This window comes from Rhipicephalus sanguineus, chromosome 1, assembly GCF_013339695.2.
Source record: "Rhipicephalus sanguineus isolate Rsan-2018 chromosome 1, BIME_Rsan_1.4, whole genome shotgun sequence".
In the NCBI taxonomy this organism is placed as follows: Eukaryota; Metazoa; Arthropoda; class Arachnida; order Ixodida; family Ixodidae; genus Rhipicephalus; species Rhipicephalus sanguineus.
The window spans coordinates 103,417,084-103,440,759 of record NC_051176.1 but is presented as its reverse complement, the minus strand read 5'-3'; the positions used below and the strand labels follow the sequence as shown (position 1 = coordinate 103,440,759).

The 23,676-nt window shown below is 48.6% G+C and overlaps 1 protein-coding gene across 1 annotated transcript in view; it reads right to left on the bottom strand.

Moving 5' to 3' along the window:
• LOC119377827 (cytochrome P450 3A24) overlaps window positions 1-23,676 on the bottom strand; it is a 161,051-nt gene that overhangs the window by 117,333 nt on the left and 20,042 nt on the right. The window contains exons 5-8 of the mRNA XM_049411960.1: window positions 20,950-21,199; window positions 19,529-19,659; window positions 16,223-16,298; window positions 6,668-6,743 (exon numbers count right to left, since the gene is read on the bottom strand). Coding sequence (XP_049267917.1) covers window positions 6,668-6,743; window positions 16,223-16,298; window positions 19,529-19,659; window positions 20,950-21,199 — 533 coding nt within the window. The remainder of the gene's footprint in view (window positions 1-6,667; window positions 6,744-16,222; window positions 16,299-19,528; window positions 19,660-20,949; window positions 21,200-23,676) is intronic.

The following is a 23,676-nucleotide window of genomic DNA, read 5'->3' as shown; positions in this document are numbered from 1 at the left end:
GAGGTCATGCCATCCCGTCCGCCCCCTCCTAACTCACGCTTCTGATCAATAAATATTGAGGTGGCGCATGAACGCTTGTGCGTTGAGATATTGCGAATAGACTTGAGTATAAACGTAAGTCGATATAAAGCTGATAGTAATGCTGAGGTTGAGTAGATGGGGCCATAGGTCGGCAATAAAAGGTGGAGCTCACTCAGACTCACTCAGGAAATATATATTTGCGTTTAGGGCTCACTTGGACACAGACTCCCCGAAATTTTCTTCGACCGGACTCACTCGGAATCAGACTCACTAAAATTTTCCTCAGCCGGACTCACTCCGACTCAAACTCACCAAAATATTATTCACCCGGACTCACTCAGACTCACAGCATGATCTGAGTCTGAGTGAGTCAAAGTGAGTCGACTCATGAGTGAGTTTCCCGACCTATGCCTGCAACACTTACGTAGTGTGCGCTAATAACGGGAAGACTGCAGTCGTCGTTCGAGGAGCAGCTGTGCATGCTGCCTTCAAACTGAATAGGCGCCACGACGGAGGCCTGGGCAATAATGACCTGAATACATTCCAATCTTCTCTAAGGAAGAGAAAATGTGTCATTATCGATGAAGTCAGCATGCTTTCCGCAGATATGTTAGACTGAATCGACTGCAGTCTGAGGTAGATCACGTAGAACTACGACGAGCCATTCGGGGGCTCGACCTCATCATGTGCGGTGATCTGCGTTAATTGCCGCCCGTCCGTTCCATCGAAGCGTAAAGCGTGCGGGGGACAATAGGGGAACCCTTACGGCGCGACGGCAGCACCACGCTGCGGCTCTGGAGAGAAGCTCTGGCGAAACTGGGGGCAGACGCAGCCGACTCAGCCTGTTTGTCAGCAGCGGGGTCACGCGGAAGCGAGGTCCGAAGTATTGCTGTGTCGTGGGCTGCCACAACAGTGCAGACAACACCAAGGCACGCGATTCACGTGTGAAGCTGTATCAGTTCCCGGGCATGTCGCACAAGAAATAAAGGCGACAAGCGTGGATCACCGCAGTAAGGAGAATCAAGTATGCCCTAGCAGACAGCGCTGTCTCGCCTTCTGTTTTGGCTGTCTGTGTTCAACGCTTTCGCTCGTTTTGGCTACCTGAAACAGTACGTAACGCGGCGCATGCACGCAGCGCTTACAGTAATGATTACTCGCTTTCTTCGCGCATTGTGAAAGTCCAGTTACGATTGAAAAACTTTGTGTTTTGATTCCTCGTGTTCGTGAGACCTACCCGTCGTTGTTGAAGGTTCACACTCGCGTTATACCGTTAGCGTTGAGCGGTTGGTTGAATTCAATTGAACTCGGCACATTGTCAGAAGTTTGGCGCCTGCAATTTACGTGTCGGGAAGGCTGCTTTATCACTCCGGAACGGACGTCCGTGCATTTTCAGCAAACTTTGACATCGTTCCGCTGGTTTGCTTTGTTGTTGTCCCTTTATTAGGGTGACATATCTTTAAGCCGCTAAATATAACTTGCACTTAATACATGCTTTGCAAGTGCCATCTTGTAGTAGCCAACATCTGACAGGTTTTATACGCCTGTAAAGTCGATATCCCCATAAAAACAGACTGCAAGCATGACGCGAGAGCCGAAAAAACGAGGCGAGCAGTTCATCTTGCTTCACAGTGGTTAGAGCTCAGCTAGCTGCCTCGCGTCTTAATCGGCGGGTGATTCTCCAGCGGCACGGAGGACTTGACTCTAACCTTCTCAGGAGGCAGTGCCATGGCCGTATAATCTTTTTTTCACACGCCGCAAACGTTTGTTCGCGAAAGTACACGGCTGCTACTGTGAGCATGCCATATCAAAACAACAATCATATGATTGGTAGTCTACGCCGCAGAACATCGATAGCATGTACGGCTTCATTTCGGAGTGCATGTGGACCATTATTCATCTTTAACATGACAGAATGAGACTTACCTCGAGGTATACGTCCTACACGGTGTAATCGCGACTTGGGAAATGCATTTCGCTTTGAGTCGGGCGTCGTTGTCGTCGATCGTCTGTTCTTCACCGTAAACGCGATTGTGGAGCCTTTCTCCTTTTATCAAATTCGCTTTTCGGAAGTGCCTGTCCAGCTTGCAGATCTTTTTGAAGCCGCACTGCAGGTGCTACATTGTGAGGTCCGCAAGTGCACCGTGAGAGCTCTGCACGTGCGCGGAAGCGAGCGGCAGTGCGTTGGAGAGAAGGGAAAATGCGCGTTGTCTGCCCCCAGTTTCTATTTTTATGCCAGAGATGGCGCTGCCTGTCAAGAGTAGCAGCGCCACTAAGCGACGCTTGGGGAGCCTATAACGAAGCCTTCAGCTTCGACAAGAAGTGGCGCCACCCCTCCTACTTCCAGTTGCGTCAGGTGGTGCCACAAAAAGGACGCCGTGTTCTCCGTCGTTCTCACCAAGACCGGAGACGGCAGAACGCTCGAACCCGAGGAAGTGCGGCTCATCGAGAGCCGATTCGTCAGCGCCAAGCATGCCAATGTTTGATGCACACGAAAGGAACGACATATTCATTCTAGACGACGCTTGAAAAGACAAAAAATAAAAAAATAAGAACGTGTGTGTGTGCGTGCGTTTCGTCACTATGAACACCGATCCAGACAATAAATCAGTTCGCACATTTGTTCAACATCCTTTGTCGCCTCTGTGTCCTGTGCTGAACAGTTTCGCTTGTGATCCACCTTCACGGATAGGAATGGCTTACAATTTCTTTTTCATCTCGTCTTTTAGATAACAGTGATTGCGCAAGATTAGTTCTAAGCCTCAGAAACACCATCTTGCTCAATATGCGATACTGTATATACTTCAGTGAGTTTTTTCAATGAAATTCAGTGCAGTTCTTATGAAATTACTGACGCTACACTGAGTTATTGGAGAAATTAGAAGGTTCGTTTTGTATCACTCGTATCCTATGTAACCTTTCGAGTAGGAACTACACATTCAGTTTGACTGTTAATTAGTACAATGTATTATATTAAAGAGAGAAACGAGGAGAGAAAAGCCGGCATATTAGCCTTCTGACTTACCTGTGCACTTGTTAAGGCGTGTCTCTTTTCTTTCCACTTTTTCCGTATTATTTGTATTTTCGATAGGCTCTTTGTATTATTCTTTCTTTAATGGGTGTTTTAGTGCCTTTTCATAATTTATGCCGTTATCATTTGCTTTATACATTTTTTACCCATTTAGCCATTACTACGCAACTTTTCGTGTGTAGAAGCGATCTTGCGAAACACGCATAGGTGTGCGCAGGGGGGGGGGGCAGGGGGGCGGCCGGCCTCCCTAGTTACCTAAGAGGGGGGGGGCGAATTCTGCCCCATACATTTACTTGATAGGGAGGGGGTGCACTGCGATGCACCTTCTCCCGCGTTCGACCCCCTCCCCCTTAAGGGGAACCCTGCGCACGCCTATGGAAACACGTATGCATTGACGTAGGTATGCGCCTGGCTCGCATACTGCTTCACAGTGACCAAGATGGTCCCACAGTGATAAGGTAAACAAGAAGCATGTCATGTGTGTTTGCTCAAGTTTGCGCACCTTCTTTTGAACTTATATTTCAAAGTTATCGCTGCAACGCAAGGTCGAGATTTAAAAAAATTGAAATGAGAACTAAAAGTCGTTTTGCTCACATCTCTCTTCAGCACACGCAAGACTTCTGCACGGAGTTTGTCCTGGACCTCTGGATGTCGCGCGATGAGACTCAGAGCCAGGCCCATCGTGTTGGGGGTAGCTTCCATACTGCACATCAGTGGACAGGGCTGCCGTTAGGTAGATATGTAAGGAAGCCACATCTCAAGCAACAAGTAGCTAAAAGTAGCCACCACATTGAATTTTATCGCCAAATTTGTAGCCAAATAGAACACAGGCACTTTCATGAATAGAGTTTGCATTTTTGAACAGTAAATGTCATTTTGAATAGGCAACAACAGAGAAGTAAGAGCACAATTTTTCCGCTATTGCTTGGTCCTCAAGCGTCAATTGGCATGACAGGCACCTTTCGGAGCAATGTTACTCGAGGTTGACGGCCCCTCAGTTGACATAGAGACTAATGATAATTCTTGGGGTTTCACGTTCCTAAACCACGATACGATTATGAGGGACGCTGTAGTGGAGGGCTCTGGAAATTTCGACCACCTGGGGTTCAACGTGCTCCGTCGAAGTGCGGCGGCCACGGCCGGGATTCGATCCCGCGACCTTCGGGTCGGCAGTTGGGCACCATAATTACCACCGTGGCGGGTTTTCAAGCGGGTAAGTAGTTGATTCAGTTATTGAACGCGGCAGAGTAACGTCACGCAAGGAGAGACTGTCGCCTAAACTGATCATTTCAGTATACGCGTGCCCAGGTCTCTCCGAGCGGTAAATGTAACATAAACTATAATTATAATGCACACGGCTGAGCATAATGCGGCCCGCGCGCCCGCGCGCCGTGTATTGAAGAGCACGCGCGCACTTAGCACAAACCGAGAAAATGGCGGTACTTTAAGTATAGAAGCAAATGACAGCACGCGCGCTTTCCGCTTCCGCGCTGCCAGCATCTTGGTGGAAAGTGCTCGCGGTCATCGAGTGAAGAACGAGCCTAAACCATCGCGCAACAGAATAATCCCCTGATACATCTGCCAGTGCTTCGCTGTTCTAGCGAAACTGCGTGATTTTTTTGCGAATTTGGTTTGCACGTTGTTCCGGATAGCATCTTTAAAGCAAGATAGCAAGATATAAATCTTGTAGCCCTCCAGTGAGGGGCTTTAGAAGGGATATCCTAAATAAAAAAACAGATCCCTCTTCCATAGGAATCGATATAACACGAAAGTGAAAAGTGTCTTCACAAACGTAGTTGAGCGTTTGTTGGGCATTCTTTCGCCTCAACGGCGAAGGAATGAATGCTATAGCAACAACTTGCAATGCCACGCGAAGAACGGCACGCAGCTCGAAACTTGCAACGCGCTGTTCAAGCAGAAAGGACGCACGGAACGAACATACACAGGATGAGCGCGAACTGTCACAGTTGTAACTTGTGAGCAGCGCGCTCCTTTCGCAAAAGCGGTCGCTGCAGTGAGCGAAGTGACCTTCGTGCCCTCAACGCAAACTTGCGGTAAGAGCACAAGACGTACCAACCACCGCCATCACGAGATCGACCACGCCCTGCAGAGGCGCGCACTCATCGCGACGCGTAGGATGTCGATCTTTACAGCGCTTTTCGAGCCCTTCGCGCCATCTTGCTAGTGATAGCGAAAACACGCTGATGTACCACCGATCTCGGAGTGCCGCCACCGGCAAATGGTGTATATAAATAGGTCGCCGTTAGCATGGCGAAGAACGTGCCGTCCCTGGCCTAATCGTTTCGCGCCGCGCTCTGCGGAGCGAGGGGTCGTAAGTTGGACTCCCGGTGACGGAACTTTTTCTTTTAGTTTTTTCAACACGAAAGTGTTTTATGCCGCGGTCCACCAAGACTTCAGTGACGCATTTCCGTCACGGAAATGACGTTGAAAAAATATACACAATCAGATGGCAAAGAAAAAAAGGTACCATCAACAGGCATCGAACCCACGACCGCTCGGTCAGCAACAGCAGATGCCGGGCACGCTATCCACTGCGCCACGGTCTTTCCGCATCTTTCCAGCGTTCGTCAGCCTCAGGAAGGGCCCGACGAAAGCCCCATCCCACGATTATGGAAAGGCGTGCTTGGAAATAAAATTTCTCAAAGTAGGAATTTTCCTAATGCGTCCTAATGCTCGATGTCGATTTTGCATGTTGCCCTATAGAGGGATTTTATGCCACAAACACGAAATATTTCAACGAAGCGTCCATAGCAAGTGTTCTGCTTTTCAATATTTTTTTGTATCACCAGTACAACGCATTGGTATGGTTCAGATATATTCATATTCTGCCGGCATGTGCGTGTAGCCAGTGGTTAAGACACTTGCCTTCCGACTGAAGGGGCCCGGGTTGAAACACCACTAAGAAAATTGATTTCTTTATTTTCTTATGGCGATGATCGTCTTACGTGATAAACGGATGGACGGACGTCGGCATAAAAACGCTTTTAGTTTTTAATAACTACATAAGCCCTTCAAAACATGGACGGAGAGCGGCACAAAGAAATCTTGCGCAATTGAGACGTGCACGATGTGTTATGCAGGAAATTACTAATCTAATGACATCTCATTAAAAAAACGTCACTTAACTAATTAAAAGACAACTTGTAGCTTCGGAACCATTGACAATAAATAAAGGAAGCATGAACGATCAACGACATTCTTGATTTAGCAGAGTAGCCGAAACTGCACGCCACTGTCTCGTGAGACATTTCGTATCGTCCAGTGCGAGCACACCTCTACGGAAATGCTCACATCATTTTGAGTTGGCGTAATAAGCTTGGAGGGGTGGATGCATGACCTGCACAAATGTGCCGAATTGTTAGTCAGTTTTGTGTCGTTCGCGCGGTCATTATCGGTGGCGAATGCAGAAGAAGTGGTTTGCTTTAAGAAAGCAGAATCAAGCACACAATCAACTCGTCGCCACGTGATCAAATACAGCAGCTCCCATGGGAGCACCGCAAAAAAGGTCTATATAAGGCTAATAATGAACATGAGTATATTGCATGCTGTCATCAAGTGCTTAGCACCACTATATTCAAGAATGTGTTTAATACCTACCCAGCGATGAGATAGAATGCAGAGTTCGCCGCCACTTCGTCCTTGGTTAGCGCTAGCTTCGTTTTCCCGTCAAAACCTGTTTTGTTGAGATAAAAGAAAGACTAGCAGTGTACTTCACGCTTTTATGGGTACCTAGACGCTCGCAAATGTGTGGTATGAAAAAAAAAGTCACAGTTTCGCCTCAAGAGCGAAGCAATGAATGCGATAGCAAGAAATTGGAATGTCACAGGAAGAACGGCAAGCAGCTATAAACTTGCTGCGCGCTGCTCAAGCAGAAATGACGCAGGAAAAAAAAAACACACACAAGGCGAGTGCGAATTCACAACAGTCACAGCTCGGCACTTGCAGCGCGCTGCTCAAACACAAAGGACGCACAAAAAGAATGCACAGGTATACATACAGCGGACGAGCGCGAACTGTCACAGTTGTCACTTGAACTAGCCCCTACTTTTGCTCTTCTAGCTAGCAGTTCACACCTTCCTCAAATGCGGACGCTGCAGCGAGCAAAGTGACCTTCGTGCGGTCTATAGCTTCAACGCAAACTTTGCGGTGAAAGCACAATTCGTACAAAACTCCCCCTCCAGAGATAATTGCGCGAGCATGGTCGACCACGCCCTGTATATCAAAGTACAAGTCGGAGGCGCACATGCCGACTCCGGGGAAACACTGGAGAGTTTTAGAATTGGGGACCCAAGAAACTTGCAAGCCACCAGGGCGCATGCGCAGAACGCAAGCCACTCTCGGACGCTTGCACTCTCGCTGTCCCAAGGCCTTGCCATGCCTTCCTTTGAGCGGCGAACAAAACCGGAGAGTGCGCGACGTCAAGAGAAGAAAATCACACCATCTCCCGCTAAAGGGGACCATGAGGCGATGCGAAGCAGCGTTTCGGCGTGTAGAGCCCGCGTATCAGAGGGGGAGGGGAGAGGGGAAGGTGAGAGAGAGGGAAATGGGAGAGGGGAAGAGGGGGAGCGGAGAAGGGGAAGGGAGAGGGGGAATGGGAAGTGGAGAGGGGGAGGGAAATGAGAGAGGGAGAGGAGGTGTGTGGGAAGGGCTTGCGCATGCGCAGTAAGGGTGGTCACGCCGCACACCACCACCACCACCACCGGATTGAACTCCGCTATAAGATGCTTCACATCTAAAAGACGGTGCTTGGCAGTGGCACGTGAAGCCACGGCTCGCGTTCCCTGCGGACGTCGATTCTGGTCACTAAAATAAAGCTTCATTTGGGTCTAGTTGGTACTTATTTCTGAGGCTAAGATTTTAGCGCAAACGCACTTCTTTGTCCTTCTTACCTCTTCTTTACTTCTTTGTCCATGCATCCATCTGAATATGATTTCATGTCTTCGCCTGTCTAATAAACTAACATCCTTGTCACACGCTTTCGTTCAGAGATATTGTTGTGTGCGCATGTTCGGTAAGGTTGCCTTGGGCTTACATATGCATTGGCGTGTGAAAGAATAAAGCAGTTGTTAGTCAGCGCTCGTGTCGTTAGTTTCCTTTCTTCGTGGCTGTCTTGTGTGTTTTCACTGTAAATTTAGCCTCAGGATTCTGGTGACGGTGTAGCATATATACTGTGATTCTGGTTCAGCCGTCTCGTTTCTTCCCTCCTGTGGCATAAGCCTACAAGAGCCAAAGTGTTCGCACTAGCTCGCGCCACCACAAGCCACGGGACGCTCTTCTTTTACAGCGAAAGCGGTTATGAGATCATTTCACCGGCCGTTTTTGGCGCCGTAGTTGTCCGCCGCCGCCACCGGTGTCCGTAACCAGTATCGCTCGAAATAAGAAAAAAAAAACGAAGTAAGAAAAAAATTCCAGGATGGAACGAGGTTCGAACCTGGGCCCTCTGCGCGTGAGCCCAGTATTCAACGTCTGAGCCATGCCGGAGCTTGAAACTGCTTTGCAAAAAGGTCCTATACAGGCTTCATGTCGGGAAGGCCCCACATTAGCATATGCAATATAGCGTGGTAGAAGAGTAAAATAAGCACCAAGCGTCGCACAACGCGAATTCTGTAACCAGGCGTCACACAATGCGAATTGCGCAACGAGTAGGTTGTTGAATGCTTCCAGCCCATTACAAAGGGCTCTGCCATAATTCTTCGTCGTCATCAGGCACAGCATCAACAAAGTGCGCATAATGCCTTACATGCGTTTAGCAGGTACCACGGCTCTCCGTAGAATGACGAAAAATGGCACAGTGCCTGCTGCCCTACTTCCCCAAAATTACAATGATTTATAGCGTACTGGGTTCCTCGCAAGTGCGCTTGTATTGGTTGCCAAGGAAGCCCATAAGCGCATGATCCATTTCCTCGGGGTCTCAGTAAAATTACAATGATTTATAGCGTAGTGGGTTCCTCGCAAGTGCACTTGTATTGGTTGACAAGGAAGCCCATAAGCGCATGGTACATTTCCTCGGGGTCTCAGTAAAGTTCTCCCCCCCCCCCCTCCGTCTCTCTCCCACGTCAACGTATGTTATACCGCATGGCGGGAGAGGGAAATAGCGACCGGGCGTCACCCAATGCAAATTACATAACTGGTGGGCCGTTTAAAGCTACCAACCCATTACAAAGGGCTGAGCCATAATTCTTCATCATCATCAGTTGTCGCGTCAACAAAGTGCACATAATGCCTTACAGACGTGTAGCTGGTGCCTCGTTTCTCCGCAGAATGACGAATAATGGCTTAGTAGGTGCTACCAACTTCACAAAAATTGTGATTTATGGCGTAGTGGGTGCCTTTCTAGTGTACATGTATTGTAGCCCCAAGAGAGCTTACAACGGGCTCTAGAAACGCCGCTCTTCCAGCTTTCGCTGTGACTGTGCTGCGGTTTCAGCGCAGGCCTGGCGTTTTTTCCCTGGCCGACAGGTCACGAGTCACGAGTGGCGTGGCGCTACAACCTCAAAATGTGAAACTAGCGTAGGCCGCCAGCGATACGACGCAAACGCAACGTGGGTAACGATGCAGCACGGCCCGCGTCTCGCACATTTTTAATTTCGCAACGTGTGATGTCCCGTGAGTTTCACCCAACGCCGCGTGCGTTCATATTCTGCCGTTAGTATCCTGGACAGCGCATGGTGTAATTGTCTAAGGCAGCGCCCTGCGGAGCGAGGGGTCACAGGTTCGAATCCCCGGTCTCGCGCATCGGGAATGCTTTCTTCTTATTTTTATTTGTGGCTTTTATTTATATATACATACATATACATGTACGGGACATGACGGCGACGGCAAAAATCTGCCGAGAATGTCCATATAATTAGCTATCGCAATAATACTTTTCGCAGTGTGTAAAGGCTTGAACGCTCCTCTTACGACACACGACGAAGGAGTAACTGCTTTCTGGTAAATATATCTTGAGGAAAGGGAGATATATCATAAGTACTTAATGGTTGCAAAGGTGTAGCCTCGCGCTCAGGGCGTGACAAATGCGCCGAAGTGGGTGTCGTCCACATCAAACGTAAAGTCGTCTTCGCACGCTGAGTGACCCGCAAGTTCCCACATGGCGCTTGGACTATGCTCTAGATTTGTGTCTTGGACGCTTCTACAAAAGATTTTACGTTCGTATCACGGAAGCCCTGGATGGAATGGCCAAGAAGGGTTTGTGTAGAATCTTTTAAAAAGTTATAAACGATTTAGTTGGCAAGGTCTGAAGGAAGACCGGTGTTATGCACGCACTTGTCATTAATATCAGACAGCGAAAGCGACGTACAAATCAAAACGGAATGAAATGATTACTGCAATCTAATGAAATGAACCTTTCAACGTCGTTCGGGACTACTTCGCTGAGGTTAAAAAATACGGCAGATCCCACGCACTGTGGCAATCGATGTAATGCGAAGCAGCCGGCAGAGAGCTGCTCATCGCCTTGTTCGTCTTGGAGACAAGTGAAGTCAATCGTGCCATAGCATCTATAGTTCACTATATATCGCATGTATGACATGCATGCATGCATGCATGTACAGTGGTCAACTCTCATGTCTATAACGCCGGAGCGTCGTGCTCGGAACTGCATGAGCGACATCTACAGCTTGAAACGGGCCACATCAGAGCATGCGCAGTGTCACTGATGCGCTCGCCATGTAATTTCCATCCTTGTTATCGCCGCGGCCGCGACACCTGATTTCGCCGTCAGAAGCGCTGTCAACCGTATAACGCCTAAAAAAAAAGAGAGTGTGCAATCACCGGATCGGCGTGTTTTATACTGCGCACTTATTCTCGGTTCGCAGCATCATATCATACCGACAATGCGCGGGACAATGGATAAACTTATAAGTGGAAGCAAATCTGCTGCCGGGACAATGTGACCGCGAACGGCAAATCAACACGCAGCATAGCTTTCATCGCGCGCTGACAACGGTTCGCTTCGCTTCGTTTCCTTTTCTTTCTTTTTTTTTGTGATAAACTGTTGACAGCTCATCCAACGGCCAAAACAATTGTTGCATTCGCGGTGATAACCAACGACCGAAAATGCAAGGTAGGCGCATCAGTGGGGCTGCGCATGCTCAGAGGTGCCCAGTTTTCAACTGTAGATGTCACTCGTGCAGTTCGGAGCACGACGCTCCGTCGTTATAGATATGAGAGTTGACCACTGTACAATCCGATATATGCCATGCTAATGAAACGTATATTGTGGAATATACAATGCATGACCTGTCATTTATGTTCATGACGCACTAGTGTCATGCCATACGAATTTTAGTGTACGTCCAGTTAACAAAACGGCCGGTAGCGCACCATGACAGTGTCATGTAAATTATGTCGTACATGACATGCATGTCATGATATTCATGTTACAACCTCACACTTATGTTCGCCATACAGTCTCGTCGCGCAATACCAATTTTGGTGTATATCAAGCGAGCGAAATGGCCGCGAGGGCACCGTGAGTGTGGCATGTAAATTACGTCGTACATGACTTGCCTGTCATGATTTTCAAGTTTCCACCTCTCATTTACGTTCATCATACAGTCGCGTCGCGCAATACCAATTTTGACGCATATCACGCTAGCGAAACGGCAACAATCGGACAATGAGCGTGGCATGTAAATCATGTCGTACATAACTTGCGTGTCATGATTTTTACGTTATCACTTCTGATTTACGTTAATCGTACGGTGTCGTCGAACAATACCAATTTTGATGCAGATCACGCGAGCGAAACGGCAACAATCGGTCAATGAGTGTGGCATGTAAATCATGTCGTACATGACTTGTATGTCATGATTTTCAAGTTATCACTTCTGACTTACGTTCGTCATGCAGTCTCGTCGCACAACACCACTTTTGGTGTATACAAGCGAGCGAAATGGCCGCGAGGGCACCATGAGCGTACATGTAAATCATATCGTACATGACTTGCATGTCATGATTTTCAAATTCCCACCTCTCATTTACGTTCATCATACAGTCGCGTCGCGCAATACCAATTTTGACGCATATCGCGCTAGCAAAACGGCAACATTCGCACAATGAGTGTGGCATGTAAATCATGTCGTACATGACTTGCATATCATGATTTTCACGTTATCACTTCTGATTTACGTTAATCATACAGTCTCGTCGCGTAATACCAATTTTGGTGTATATCAAGCGAGCGAAATGGCCGCGAGGGCACCATGAGCGCGGCATGTAAATCATGTCGTACATGATTTGCATATCATGATTTTCATGTTACCATGTCTCAGTTAAGTTCGTCATACAGAAATGTCTCATCATACCAGTTTTGGTATGTATCCATTCATTTAAATGGCCACGGGCGCTCCGAGACCATATAATGTGAATCATGCTGTACATGGCATGCTTGTCATGATTTGCACATTAAGGGGTATTCAGACGGGGGAGAAATGCTCGGGGGAGACGGGGGGGTTGCGGATCACGTGACCACGACGTCACGGATTAGCGAGTGGGCGTGACCCCCCCGCGCCTCCTCGGAGGAGACGGGGACGTTTTCCCCGAAAGGACAAACAATCCCCCGGCGGTGGGGGATGTGGCGGAATTTCTGGCTCTTGTTTGGCCACATTGTTGCACTTGCTCCTGCAGAGAGCGGCAGTGGGTGTCCAGTCTGCAGTTGGGGTCATCTGTAGCTGGGGTCGTCGTCGTCAGCAGCTGGTGAAACGGGCGGTACAAGCCACAGGAGTAGTCTGGTAACACTGGTCTCCCCCTCCGTTCGCCCCGTCCGTGTGAGTGGGGGGCATTTGTGGCGACTTCTCCTCGCGAGTTGGCGTCACTAGGCTCCGCCTTTACCCCCCGAGCATTTCTCCCCCGTCTGAATACCCCTTTAGGACCCGCCGCTTGTGTTCGTCATACACTATTGTCACGCCATACCAATCTTGGTATATATAAAATTAACGGAACGGCCGCAAGAGCCCCAAGACCGTGGCATGTAAGTCATGCTGTTCATGACACGCATATCATGATTGTCATGTTATGACCTGGCATTTATGTTCGTAATACGGTCATGTTGTGTCATACCAATTTTGGTATACATCCCGTTAATGAAACGGCCAGGAGAGCTCAAAATCGTACGCGGCTAGATAGATAGATAGATAGATAGATAGATAGATAGATAGATAGATAGATAGATAGATAGATAGATAGATAGATAGATAGATAGATAGATAGATAGATAGATAGATAGATACGCTCAAAGTCACAGAAGTTCGCTAAGAAATGCCTCGCATTTAAACGAAAGGCGAGGGCGTGCACAAGGCACAGGCTTTCATTGAAGCCATATGCGACCGTACCGGGATGGTGGCAGTTACAGCAGACAAAGTAGATGCAACTCCTGTGATTAATTTAAGGAAGAAAGACACGCGTAAGTTCACTAAGATCATAGTATCAGATAATGGCCCGGCATTTCATAGCGATAAGCTCAGAAAATTGGCACAGAACTGTAAGATTACTCTGAGGTTTCCTGTTCCTTATCACGCTGAAGGCAATGTTATTGTAGAAATAATAGCATGAGATTTGCAATATTTTGTCAGTGCATGCTCACTTTAATGGAGAGTTAAAGCGTGCATTAGAAGCTGCTTTTGCGCACCACAATCGCTTATAGACAGCTGGATTAGGCTGCACTGCACACTTTTTCCACATATTACACTAGCCCATGGCTTCTAGATGGTCTTGAACTTAGCATGACTCATAAAATCATTCCTTTAGAAATGCCTAGAAAAAATTACACCATTTCCCGCTAAAGGGGACCATGAGGCGATGCGAAGCCGGAGCACTTGCACGATCGCGTTCCGTTGGCGTTCTTTGGGCACGCTACCGACCTCGCGTCGTGGAACGCGAAGAGTAACGCTACGCGCGTCTTGTCTTCTCTATAGCCTGGCCGTTAATTCTCACAGGGCGAGCGGGGAACGCGGTCGGCAGGCGTGCGAGAGGGGGCAGCGTAGGAGAGGAGAGAGAGGGGGGGACGCGCATGCGCTGGTGCTCATCGCGGCGTTGCGCAGGAGAGAATTTCGGCATGTCTAGCCCGCGTTTCAGAGGAAGAGTGGAAAGGGGGAGGGGAGAGGGGCAGTGGAGAGGGGTAGGGGAGAGGGAAGGTGAGATGGCCAGTGGAGAGGGGGAGGGGAGAGGGAAGGTGAGAGGGGAGGGGAGATGGGGAGTAGAGAGGTGAAAAGGGGAGAGGGGAAGTGGAGAGGGTATGCGCATGCGCAGTAAGGGTGGTCACGCCGCACACCACCACCACCACCGTATTGAACTCCGCCATAAGATACTTCGCATCTAAAATGGAACACAAGATGTCTGGGTTGATATAAACTGTGAATCACCTGTAGCGCATACCCGCATACCACGGGCCTCCTCACACAGTCGTGAAATATCCGTCGGAAGGTGTGAAGGTATGACATCCGGGTCATCACACGTTAGCCCGCAACTCCTTATCCCGGATGTCTGTCCCAGCGCTAGGTACCTGAAAGATTCCTGGACCAGCCAATCGTCTTCACCCGCTTCGTCGCATATAACTTAAAGGGAAACCATGATCGGAACTGGTCTCGCTAGTAGGAGGTTTACCGCTCCCCACCCCTCGCCCAATAAACGGAGGCGGTTGTATCGCGACAGCTCCAGTGAAACGCACTTGCTGTCCCCGTAACACTATACACCCAAACACCTGCTTCCTCGCGGAGAAAAATAAAGACAGACAGGGTGGTCAGCCTACCAATTTGCCGTTGTGCTGCTTTTATCCGGACATCCCGAGCACTTATTTTGTGAACATTTAAAGGCGAAAGCCATAAGTGCTCATCAGAAACTGGTCTTGAAAAACGCGGCGTGCGACACAGAAACTCACGCGACCTCTGGAACATTACCTCGAAAAAAGGGGGTTCGAGCTGGAATAGAACTCAGGCATTCTGTGTGGAATTCAAGCGTTCTAGCATAGAGCCTGAAACTGTGGTTAGGACTTCTTTGAAAAAAGACCCTACACAGGCGTCTTGTCGTGCAAGGAGTCACGTTAACAGACGTATTATTGCGTGACAGAGGCGTAGATTCGCACCAGGCGCCATACCATAAGAATTGCGTAACGAGCAATTAAGAGCTTCCCACCCATTACAAAGGGCTCAGCCATCATTCGGCATCGTGATCAGCCACAGCACCAAGAAAGTACGCAGCTACGTACTACGTGCGCGTATTGCCTTACAGACGCGTAGTGCCTACTTCGCTAAAGTCTGCCAACTTGAAAAAAAGTCAAAGTTTCACCGCAAGGGCGAAGGAATGAATGCGATAGCAACAAATTGTAGTGTTACACGAAGTGAGACTGGCAGCTAACTGTTTTGCATCCGATCTCGCGTAACTACAAAACGCTGGTGTAAGAGAATACGGCCGCTCCAGGGAGAGATGCTCTCCGCAAAGTCACTTCGCGTTGAGAGCGCAGCCCGCTGTGATGGCTTTCGAGATAGCGCGCGCGCCAGCGATCGCCACCGCGCCCTTAGATTCAAAGTTCAAAGTTGCTCTTCGTGCGACGCGACACTCCCTCCCCCTTCCGCCCTCGCGTCTTCGCGTCATTTAAGGCTCGTTAAAGACGGGCGGGGCATTTTCTGTCTGCTTCGACGGCAGGCCTTTCGAGCGGGGTGATGTTATCGCATGCACCCTCCGAGCGATGGGCCGTCTTGTTTGAACTCTGCTTCGGCCGCGTTCATCGCCCCCGCTCGCGCGCTTTTACGCGCGGTAGAACATACAATGCGCGGGGGGATCTTATCAATTTGGACTTCATACCGGAAGGACATGACGGCGACGGCGACGGCAATGGTGACGGCAAAAACCCGTCGAGACTTTCCATATAATTGCTATCGCAATAAAGGACATACAACGACATAAGTTGCTCGCACGAGGCATTCAGAGGGTTGATTTAACGCAAAACATATATGTACTTCCTCGAAGAGGCTCATTTGTCTTACATGAGGGCAGCCAAACTTCTGGCTTTTTTGTGTTACAGGAGTGTAACGCCTGCCGAACTTTTTGTGTTTTATAGGATGATCTGGTTGACTCTGTACAGGGACAGTGCCATGAAAAACTTAAGATAGAAAAAGAGAGCAAGAAGGTAGCAGCATATCGCTGCCGGCTTACCGTGACCTTCGCGCAAGGATAGTTGTCCCCTGCTCTCCTTGTTCAGCAGCAGTTGCAACACGTCAGCCCTCTCGCGCTGCGAAGACCAGCAAAAGCCGAAATGACATTATCCGCAAGCCGCGTCGCGTATTGTATAGTACACTGATGCGAACACAACCCTTGGTGCAATTTTTTCTTCCCTTCACTGTTGAAGAATATATTGCTTGAGCTTGCGTAAATTGCGCAAAGATATTACGTTAGGCTCTCCGCTGGAACTCGAAAAAAAAATGCGGCTCCATTAGCAAGAAACTATCAAGTTCATGATAAATTTATCAGCGGTGATTGTCCTTTCAGTAATTCGGCAATTCACTGAATGTGAACCAGACGGTTCACATTCAGTGAATTTTTCGTGCTGTCTTAGTCCATCGAGCAAGGCCCACTGCTTCTGAGCGTCGGGCCGTAGGCTCGAAACTCACCACCACCAATATCGTTATTTTCGAATTTATTCTGTTTTTATACAATTTTCGTTGTAGCGATTACTGAGGCGAAGTTTGAAGGCAAGGGAGAGCATGCGCGGGCAAGGAACGTGCGAATAACGCAGGCATGACAGAACGAGGGTGACGTGGCGTATGGCAATGCTCTGTTCCCTCGCACAACAGCTGGCGTTCCAGCAAGCGTTTCCTTTGCACCGTTCTGCTTGTCACAGCCAATCGTCACAGCCAATGGCTGTAACAAAAGTTGAAATTCTGCTCTCTGAAATTTTTGAAGCCTTCCATGAAGACACTCCAGCATCAGTACAGCACCGCAAGTATTTATACTGTTGCTCTATACCAGATCGCACATTCTACCAAAACTTCAGCTGTGTAAGTGCCGTGAGCTACAGAGGGGAATATATTAACAGCGAAGCTACTTAGCAAATCGTTATTTGTGAGTCGATCGCAGAAAAATATCAACTTAACGGGTATGTGCCACTGTGCGGCTACCTGAGAACCAGTACAGAGAGAGAGAGAGAGAAAAAAGAAACAAAGAGCGAAACAAACAAAGAGGCGGAAAGAAAGATATAAAGAAAGTGAACGAGAAAAATTCGTGCCGAAAAAAATTCTTCACGAGGCGGTATTCGAACCCGCGTACCCTCGATCCGAAGGCTAGCGTCCTAACCACTCGGCTATCCTTTTTTTTTTAGAAGCGAAGTATCTTAAGGCGGAGCTCAATCCGGTGGTGGTGGTGGTGGTGGTGGTGGTGTGCGTTCTGACCACCCTTACTGCGCATGCGCATACCCTCTCCACACACCTCCTCTCCCCTCTCCACACCTCCTCTCCACACCTCCTCTCCACTTTCCCTCTCCCCTCCCCTCTCCAATTTCCCTCTCCCCTTTCCCTCTCCACTTTCCCTCTCCCCTTCCCCTCTCCACTTTCCCTCTCCCCTTCTCCCCCCCCTTTCCACTCTTCCTCTGAAACGCGGGCTAGACATGCCGAAATTCTCCCCTGCTCAACGCCGCGATGAGCTCGAGCGCATGCGCGTCCCCTCCCCTTCTCTCTCCTCTCCTACGCTGCCCCCCTCTCGCCCGCCTGTAGGCCGCGTTCCCCGCTCGCCCTGTGAGAATTAACGGCCAGGCTAGATGGAAGATACGACGCGCGTAGCGTCCCTCTTTGCGTTCCACGACGCGAGGTCGGTAGCATGCCCAACGAACGCCAACGGAACGCGATCGTGCAAGTGCTCCGGCTTCGCATCGCCTCATGGTCCCCTTTAGCGGGAGATGGTGTAATTTTTTCTTTATTGAACCACTCGGCTATCCAGGCACGCTAGCAGAGCATAGTAAAATATAGTGTAGTAAGGGGGTGGGAGGGGGAAGTGAACGTGAGGAGGAGAGATGTTATCGAGAGGAGGAGGGAAAAGAGGAGAGGAGAGAGTAAAGCGTAGAACAGAAAGGATGACAAAGAGAGAAATTAGAAATGCAGACAGCAAAAAAAAGAGACAGAGAGAACATCTACAAAAGGGAAATTGCGTTATCAATTATATGGACAGACTCGGCTGGTTTTTGCCGTCGCCGCCGTCATGCACCGTATATATATATACATAATATATATATATATATATATATATATATAAGCCACAAAGAAGAATAATTGAGAAATACTTTCCGACACGCGGAATCGAACGGCCAACCTCTCGCTCCGCAGCGCGCGGCGTTATACGACTAGGCCACGAAGAGTACCGTCTTTCAGCACGCTAACGGCGAGTTATTTCTATACATCACTTACTTCAGCGTGCTTTCTTACTCACCAGCGAGATGGCGCAAAGTGCGCGGGGAGTGCGCTTCAAAGGTCATCGCCCCGCACGTAGCGTTGCGCGCGCGCGCCTCGGTGCACTTCGCCCTACGGGGCGTGGTTACCTGCGTGCGCCTCGTGGAGGGAGCAGGGGGGTTGTATGTCTTGTGCTTTCACCGCGATGTCCGCGCTGAAGTTACAGAGCGTACAAAGATCACTTCGCTCGCTGCAGCGGCCGCGTTTGCGAAACGAGTACGCTGTTCAAACAGAAATAAGTAACAACTGTGACACTTCATAGTTCGCGCTCGCCCTGTGCGTGTTCTTTTCGTGCGTCCTTTGCGCCTGAGCGACGCGCTGGAAATTTCGAGCTGCTTTCTGTTCTTCGCGTTACATTCCAATTTGTTGCTATCGCATTCATTGCTGCGCCGTTGCGGCGAAACTGTGACTTTTTTTCTTAAACTTTCGAACACCGGGAACGTGGCCGTAGCTATGTACCGCATGCCCTGTGCCCAAGAGAAAGTTCCTGTTCTGTTGTTTTATGGTACCGAATGAAAATTTCTAAAATATTCTCGATTTGCAAAGCTTTTTTTGTCGCACTTTGCCCCACCTTACTCTAAAGGGAAACCAAGGTGAATGAAACATGAATTAAAGTAGTAAGGGTAGGCAAATGAATCAAATGTCAAAGTGAAACAAAGCTCTGCGCATATCCTTCACTCCTTAAGTTCTCTCATATTGATTGAAAAGAAATAGGCTGAATGAGCGAAATAGCACTGCGAAGCCACATTTCACAAAACAACATTTCCTCTTAGATGTCAGCACACCGACAATTAAGGCATACCGCTCGCCAAATGAAGCAGATGAAGTGTGTAATACACCCAGTTGGCGTGCTATTCAAATTATCTGAACTTGTGGGTAGCAACACATAAGCTGGCTATTAGGGTGTTGCCCATGCATGCTTGCCTAAGGGTGCGAGATACTCGAAAACCACGCATCGTTATATTCCCAGTGTCGGCCATTGTTAAAAGCCGTCTAGGATACACTGACCTTTCAGTACACTCACCAAATTCAGCGTCTTTCTTTCATTCAAGATAGGGCTAATCAGCAACGTAGTCAGCTTGACGTAGGGCATCGCGAGTCGTGACGTGAGCCAAGAGAGCAGGTACCAGAAGTGGTAGAACTCCGGGAAGCAGTCTGGAAATATATATATTGTCACGTGGTCGTGACGGTGAAGAAGACTCCAGCAGAACTCGGAAGTACATAACTCTTTATTTGGCCGAACTTGTGGTCATGAAACGGAGAGTCAAACTGCAGGCAAGGCACGCAGTATGCTGATAGCAGCGCACAGAGCGTCGGCCGTCGATAATCTGCTCTGCGGTAAGGCGCGTCGGCATTTATACATGCGGGATCGAACATTCGAGCCTTATCGCTCGTGGCCGCGTTGATGATGATGATTCAAACTTTATTAGTTCTAGAATAATCTCAACTGTTCGTGTTTGCGCGCTCAAGCCTATAAGAAGATTCTAAGATCTGGAAGGTTCCCAGACATTAGGGCGCGGCTTGAGCAAGGCGGCGGCGACGCGTGCAACGGATTAGTTACATATGTTAAAAATGACAGAAAGAAGCGCGCATGGCAATATTTTCGCAGACCGTATAGTGCCTCTATTGATCCGGCCTCTATTAATGTTAACCTAGTCGCTGTATTTTCGAAAGATAAAATAGGAAGTCTGCGTATTTAAACGTTTGTGTCAGTCTAGGTGTTTTTTTCGCACGACGTTTTGCGTGAAACACAAGCTTTGTCGTCCCCCGCGGAACTCCACTGCTGTATATGAGCTGCCAAAAGCGTGAACGCATTGCGATTACCATCTAATCAGGCTCCATTGCGGCCAAAATCTTCTACTACAGCACGAATTACTTACAGCCTGCATACACTGAAATCATCATACGTCATCACATTGCATCTTCCTCTTAAAGTATAGTGACATTGGGAGCAAAGCATATAAGGTTTAGCTGGGTACATTGATGAGGTTACACAACATTCCTATAGGACTTATCTAATACATTTAAGCAATAATCAATGTTAAAAGATACGCTGCAGTGGAGGCTAAGCAGAAGATAAAGCGGCTACACTTTACTGCTTGAATGCAGTGGAAGCATATCTGGGTCAACTGAGTCTGGAGATTGGGTGTCCACTTTCTTTTTCATCAAATAAAACATAAGACGCAAGGATAATTTTTTTTTGCAGCTCACATTGGCGCCTGCGTACGCGAATATGACGTCGCTCTTCGTTTGCTCTATGTCAATACGGACATTCCACGATTGAGAAGATATATGTACAGAAGTACAATCAAAGTGCACAAAACAAACTGGTATACGTGTCAACGCGGTGGTCCCCTGCCAAGATGTCACTGAGTTTGGCACAATGCTATAGGCTGTGGGTCCATCATGTAACAGAACACATAGTGACAATGGAAATACACTCACTGGAAAGGAAGCTGACACCACAGAGTGGCACGGACCGCAACAGCTGATCAGCGCCTTTGCCAAGCTCGTCGAAGAATCCCCCGGGCGGGCTATCTTGAACCTTGAGGTCGACACCATAGCCTGCCTTAAACATGGTGTCGATGGTGGCGCGTCGGAAGGTTGACGTCACCTCCACGGATGTGGCGGCTCTCCGCTTCTCTTCGAGCTTCTCCATCATGGTGTCACTGCACTTGTCCATGATGACAAACATCTGCGATCCGACAGAAGCCAGTGTCACTATGATCAGAACTAAGTAGCTGAGTCATGCGTCGTAAAAAATGCGAATGCCGCCCGGGTCCAAGGACTTCGAGCCGTCACCTGACGCCATCATCATCGACGGAGGGTGGGACGGGACAGGGCTCAATCCCCTCTTCCCCCCGCCTCGCCCGAACGAAAGTGCCGGACTTAATAAAGTTGATTCATTCATTCATTCACCGATTTGCCACAAGGCGTCGCGTAGTAATACAGAACTTAGCTGCTGTACTTCTTTGAACTTGCTGATGCATCTGGTTTAGTGAAGTACGTTGGCCGAATTTTCTTTAAATATGAACCTCTATGCGTAGCCAGATCCGATTTTTCATTTCGTATATGCTGCAGTATCCAGGAATCCCCGGAAACATGACATTGTGGCCAGAAACAGTGGCAATGCTGTGGAAAGCAATATATTATGGAATTTTCCGCCTCAAGACCTCTTTCTCCGTTCCATAGACCCTGAATGAAGATCAAGGCTTCCGCATCACCTACCTGGTCACCTTGAGACACTTTATTATCGACGTCGCCTCAACGTAGCATTCACCAATAGCTACATATGCCACGTTGGTTTGACCTCTAACCCATATTGCGACAACTGTGGTGCACTAGAAACAATGGAAAATATCTTGTTAGACTGTCGGCCGTACAGAGTAGAAAGAACCAGCCTCGAAATTAGAATATGCTCAACTTCCCAAGCACCGCTAGATCTCGGGAAAATACACGAACCTCTCCCTCTCAGCAACGTCAAATTTTAAAATTTCTGTCCAGGTTCCTCGATGACATTAACTTAACTGATAAACTGTAAAGTGAGGTGCATCACAATCATTACGTTCTCACTCCCACATGCCATGGTCATGTATTTTCCTTTTTTAACACGAAAGTGTTTTATGCCGGGGTCCACCAAGACTTCAGTGATGTATTTCCGTCACGGAAATGACGTCGAAAAAGTATACCTAATCAGATGGCAAAGAAAGAAAGTACCGTCAACGGGAATCGAACCCACGACCGCTCGGTCCGCAACAACAGATGCCGGGCACGCTATCCACTGCGCCACGGTCACTTTTTTTCTTTATTGCAATGTTAATACGTTATATACATATACACATGTGCCACACATCGCCCACCAGCACGCGTAAAGTTCATAAGTAGATACTGTGCCACGGTCACAGACTCTGGGGGCTTTACGAACGCGCCTTTTATATCTACCACTCTCCCGGTCGGCTGGGTGGTGTTGACCTCTGGGAGTGGTAAGGCAAAGTAATTCGTCATTGTTGTGGCCTCCGCGACTAGCCCCTGCAACGCGTTACGCGTCCGTCCCATTCGGCGCGTTTTCAATAGAAGTTGAATTTTGTCAATGCCTTAACACACCGCGAGGTGGCGACCTTTGCCCAAGCCATAGAGTTTCCTACAATACTTACTAGAGAGAACTCTGGCGCTAGTGTCTATGGGAGCTGCAACGCATGACGCTTCAGCCAGCATGGGAATGATGGGTAGTACACATATTTGCCTAGTCTTCGTTCTTTCGGCTCCGTTTGGCTCCGTGTCGGCTGCATCCGCTTTGTCGCAAAACGAAGTTCAGCAAAAGGTCGGCAGTTTCACTTCGCCACTTTAACTTCTTTAGGCTCAGCGATTCAAATCTGGTCACGAAGTTCACAACGATCCATTCTTGTATCCGAAAAAAAATCAAAAAGTAGCAATAAACAAAGCCACAAGCACGTTTGACGCCGCAAGCACGAAGACTAGGCAAATTTGTGTACTACCCATCATTCCCATGGTAGCTGAACGATCGCAGCGCCAGAGTCCCCTCTAGTTAATTTTAGGAAACTCTATGGCCCAAGCGTCGTAAAAGCGTCGGCCTCGCTCAGCATCACGCTAATACAAACCAAAAATAGCTCTGCGACGCGCGCCTGCCTCACCTGGCTGTAACCCCGCGTTCCCCGTTGTCGCGCTCGCCCTGAGAAAAATCGCGACCGTGCTACCGGGGCGACACGACGCGCTTTGCGTTTCCCTCTAGTGCGGCAGTGGGTGTTCAATCACATTTTAACATGCCGCGGTACGGCGAACAAGCTCTGCGTCCAATATGCGACGCTCTTCTGGCTATCACACCTCGTTCACTGATGACGCTTTCACCGTTAACTACTACAGCTACCAGAAGGGTTTGTTTAGTCATTTAACATGGACGTTGGTCGTCGGGATGGAGATGTACCACCAATCATCAAAGTGGGTGCATACACGTTAAACGGCGCCATTAGCTGCCATACATCAATATACATTGTGCAAACTCTCATATATATATTAATGTACAGTAAGCATTCAGTTACTTCTGTAAGGGCACGCTTCACTTTCGTGTTATTCCGATTCCTATGACGGAGGGATCAACCGTGTTTTTTTTTCCCCTTCCTTTTCCTGCCCTCCTGCTCCTATGGCATTTCTGTC